Consider the following 4,076-nt stretch of genomic DNA (forward strand, 5'->3'; position numbering starts at 1 on the left):
TCTTTTCCCATCGAACAAAACATCAAACTTGCTATGGATGACAAAGATCCCAAGGTCGATGCCATTCATTACCGGCGACTCATTGGCCGATTACTCTATCTTCAGGCCACCCGTCCAGACATTGCTTACTCGGTTAACATCCTCAGTCAATTCGTTTCAGATCCTCGCAAAAATCATATGGATGCCTTGTTCAGAATTTTACGATACCTCAAGGCTACACCCGGTCAAGGTATCCTTTTACTAAAAGAAGGTGGCGTGAATTTAGTTGCCTACTCTGACTCAGATTGGCTTGGTTGTCCTCTGACACGGCGCTCTCGGACAGGTTACTTGCTTCTTCTCGGTGGCGCCCCCATTTCATGGAAAACAAAAAAGCAGTCCGTTGTTTCACGCTCTTCCGCTGAGGCCGAATATCGGGCCATGGCTGCCACCGTTAGCGAACTTATTTGGATGCAATGGCTCTTGAAGGAACTCGACTTTCCCCAACTCGCATCCACCACCATTTTCTGTGACAACCAAGCAGCTCGACACATTGCTAATAATCCCGTCTTTCACGAACGCACTAAGCACGTTGAAATGGACTGCTACTTCGTTCGTGAACGTGTTGAATCGAAAGAAATTTGCCCTATGCCGATCGACTCGAAGCTTCAACTTGCTGATCTTCTTACGAAGGGTCTCGGAGCTGCTCAACTTCGTTTCCTTCTTGACAAGCTGGGCATTGTTAATTTACATGCTCCACCTTGAGGGGGAGTATTGGTTTTCAATATTCGATATTATCCCCTCCTTTTTTATCCCCTGATTTATTGCCTTATTTTATGTTTTTCCCTTTTAAGTCCCGTTCTATTTATCGGAGGTTTTACTCCATTCTCTGCAATTGAATTTCAAGAACAAAATATTTACTCAATCAGTAAAACGGAACCTTGATTTCATAAATCACATCGCTCGCACCATGTTGTTCCGCATTTTACCTGACTCTAATGTATTTGGATGTTTTGGTTATACTCCGATTTTATTGTGGTTTTATGAATATGCTTTGAAAGATGGTTTTATTATTATTAAAATGAAATTTTTCGTCTTAAATTTTAAGACGTTACAAATAGATATTGAATCGTTATAAAATACATACTAGAGAACAAATTATTACATAACATTACATGAAAAACTCAACAAAGGAACCAAAATAGTCGGTCAAATACTATAACATGGACATGCAATCTCCTTGGCTAATTTAATAAGGAGTGAAAACACTTACGAGGAAAATGAAAACAAGAGCCTCTCCACGACTCTCTAACTACTATATAAAATTTAAAAATTATCAGTCACCAATGTAGCTGAGGATTTCAAAATCTTACTGGAAAGTGGAAACACTCATAATGTCTAAAATATTTATCAACATTTTAGATATGTGTTGCGATGCTATTACTACAGATGACCACATTAGCCAAGAGAAAATCACGGTTATTGCAAATTTTTTGTAATCATCATTATGAGCATCATGTAGTTTATGGATGTTATATCATCGTTTTGACTATACGTTTTCTCATGCAATAGTAATGATTAATAAAAATTTCATATCCATCCACATATTATTCTTGCCTTTCTGTGGTCTTCTTGTTAAAATACTTGTGTGACTTCTAAAGGTAACTAAATAAAAAGAACAATACCAAACAAACATGTTAAGTATTTTATCATATATAATGATGTAAAACAACTCATGTAGAAGATAACATTCATAAGTGTTCATAGATACAAGTTTAGAGTTTTAAAACAACTTAATATGATATTTCCAGCGAAATCAGGGAGTATTGTCTTCATCATTAACAATTATTAATATCATATTTCTCGAGAAACCAAAAAAAAAGATGATTATTCGAAATTGGTTTAGTGGTTGCATAAATGGTCTAAAATTCATCGTAAATCATTAATTCATGAGAATAATATGTGGTAATCTATTTTGATAAGACATAAAACAAGTTTGTTAATTTAATGAATACCATGAATGGGGAGCGGGAGAATGTTCTTAGAAAATGAAATGAAGCAAGTTCGCATGTTTGTGATTGCGAGGCTAGTGATTGTTTTTGGGCAAGAGAAAAAAAAGCGAGGATTATATGGATATATGTTTTTGCTATACATTGTGATTTTATAAAGAGAAATTAAATATTTTCCTACAATTTATTCCTATCATCCTTCTACTCATATTAAATAATATTTTAATCAATTTGTTACCATTTAATATGGATAGGAAGATAAGTAAGAATAAAAGAAAACGATGAATTTTGCTTCTCTGGGAATATGCCTAAAAAGAAGTAAGCTTCTCTTGATTGTCAGCATTTGGAAGTCAATGAATGAAAAAGTTTTAAGGGCTACCCCCGGATAAAGTCTGTGATATAGTAAAATCACAGGGGAAAAGTAAATAGGATTGATTGGGCAACATGATCTCAATGTCCTCTATTGAACCAACCAATTTCAGCTCCATTTCCTTTGTTTTATTTTTTTTGTATGTTTTTGCTTGATTCTTGTTCGCCATTGTTTGTGACTTGTTTACTTTTCACTGTTTATTAATATATCTCGTTTGCCGGTTTCAAAAAAAAAAAACATCTTAATATTATATTTACAAAAATAATCCATTTATTTCCAATTAACATGGTATAAATGTGAAAATAACATACCTATTTTGAAGACGTTTATATTTAATTTGTTTTGCACATTTATTTATTTATTTTGGACCAAATAATTCTTTTTTTTTTTTTGGGGGGGGGGGGGGGGGGGGGGTCTAAGATAAATACTGTATAAAAATATTTAATTATTTACAACGTGTATATTTTGTTAGAGTTTTCAGTCGTTCCAAATTTGCAATATGCAATTAGCAGTTATGATTACTGAATTCTTTTTTCTTTAAATATGTTACCGAAATATGGAAGTATAGTTGGCATGTGGGGATCCCATGTTAGCATGTGTACAGCAACTCATATGGGGCTTTAAAAGATGCAATGAATTATATGAATTATTTAACCCCTTCTCCCAAACATTCCAACTATGCTTATGCTTAGATCATCAACCGCCCAATTTCTCCAATCAAATAATGTTCAACAATTTCTTCTTCTGTTGCTCCACTAGACCCAAATTGAAGTGCGAAAACGATTCTCAAAAACCCCTTTTGATCACCAAGGAAGACGACCATGACGAATTACACAATCCGACGATGGCGATGGCTTTGTTGTTGACATCGTGGCTGAATGGACGTCGGTTAAGGTATTTGATTCTAGCTCTCTGCTTGCCTTTGCTCATCCCGATCGTATTTGCGATTTTTCCTTTCCTGTGTGCCGTTGAAATCTGCTTCCGATTCTGCCGGCGCGGCCGCAAGCGTTGTCGGCTGAAATCAGGTCCGCCGCTGGATGCGGAAGGAGGTGGACAGGTGGTGGTGGTGGTGGAATTGAATTTGCTGGAGAGGTATCTTGATGATCAATTAGGACTTGCTCTTGAAATTGCTTGTGAATGTGACGATGAAACTGATGATTTTTACAGTAATCGGAGTTATCTTTTGTGTTAATTTTTGTGTCTCGAGTGTAAATAGTTTTGATTTGAGTAGTTAGATTTATTTATTTATAGAATTAGGTAGACCTTCTCAGTTCTCAGGCATCCGATATTTTTTTTTTTGTTATTTTTGGTGGTTTCCAAATATATTTCAATTTCATTAATGAAAACTCATACAAGTTCGATAATAATTTTTGTGTGAGAGTGAGACCATCATGACTTGTTATGGCGTATTAGAGTTGTTACAATTGAAAATTTATCAAATTTAATGGCTTTAATGAAAACTTTGAAACTAAATATTCCACAAAGCTACTGAAATATGGCAAAACTTTCTATTGTTTTGATAATCATTTCTATGTTAAAGCTGATGAGATAGAAAAAATTATTAAAATTAGGCGGCTTTCTTTAGCCCAACTGAAGGTGGTTGAAACACAAAAATAGTCAAAATATAATGGTTTTTATGTTGCCTTTCTTTCTTTCATTCTAATTAGACAAAGCCTACTGAAAACCAAGTAAAAGAACACCTTATTTTAGTTTTGTATTTC

General features: G+C 34.7%; 1 protein-coding gene across 1 annotated transcript; it reads left to right on the plus strand.

Moving 5' to 3' along the window:
- The first annotated feature begins 3,199 nt into the window (after positions 1 to 3,199).
- On the plus strand, positions 3,200 to 3,547 carry LOC111888358 (uncharacterized). The gene has a single exon (XM_023884545.2). It carries the CDS (start codon positions 3,200 to 3,202, stop codon positions 3,545 to 3,547), a length of 348 nt encoding a protein of 115 aa, XP_023740313.2.
- The last annotated feature ends 529 nt before the right edge of the window (positions 3,548 to 4,076 follow it).

Source organism: Lactuca sativa, chromosome 3, assembly GCF_002870075.4.
Source record: "Lactuca sativa cultivar Salinas chromosome 3, Lsat_Salinas_v11, whole genome shotgun sequence".
NCBI lineage: Eukaryota > Viridiplantae > Streptophyta > Magnoliopsida > Asterales > Asteraceae > Lactuca > Lactuca sativa.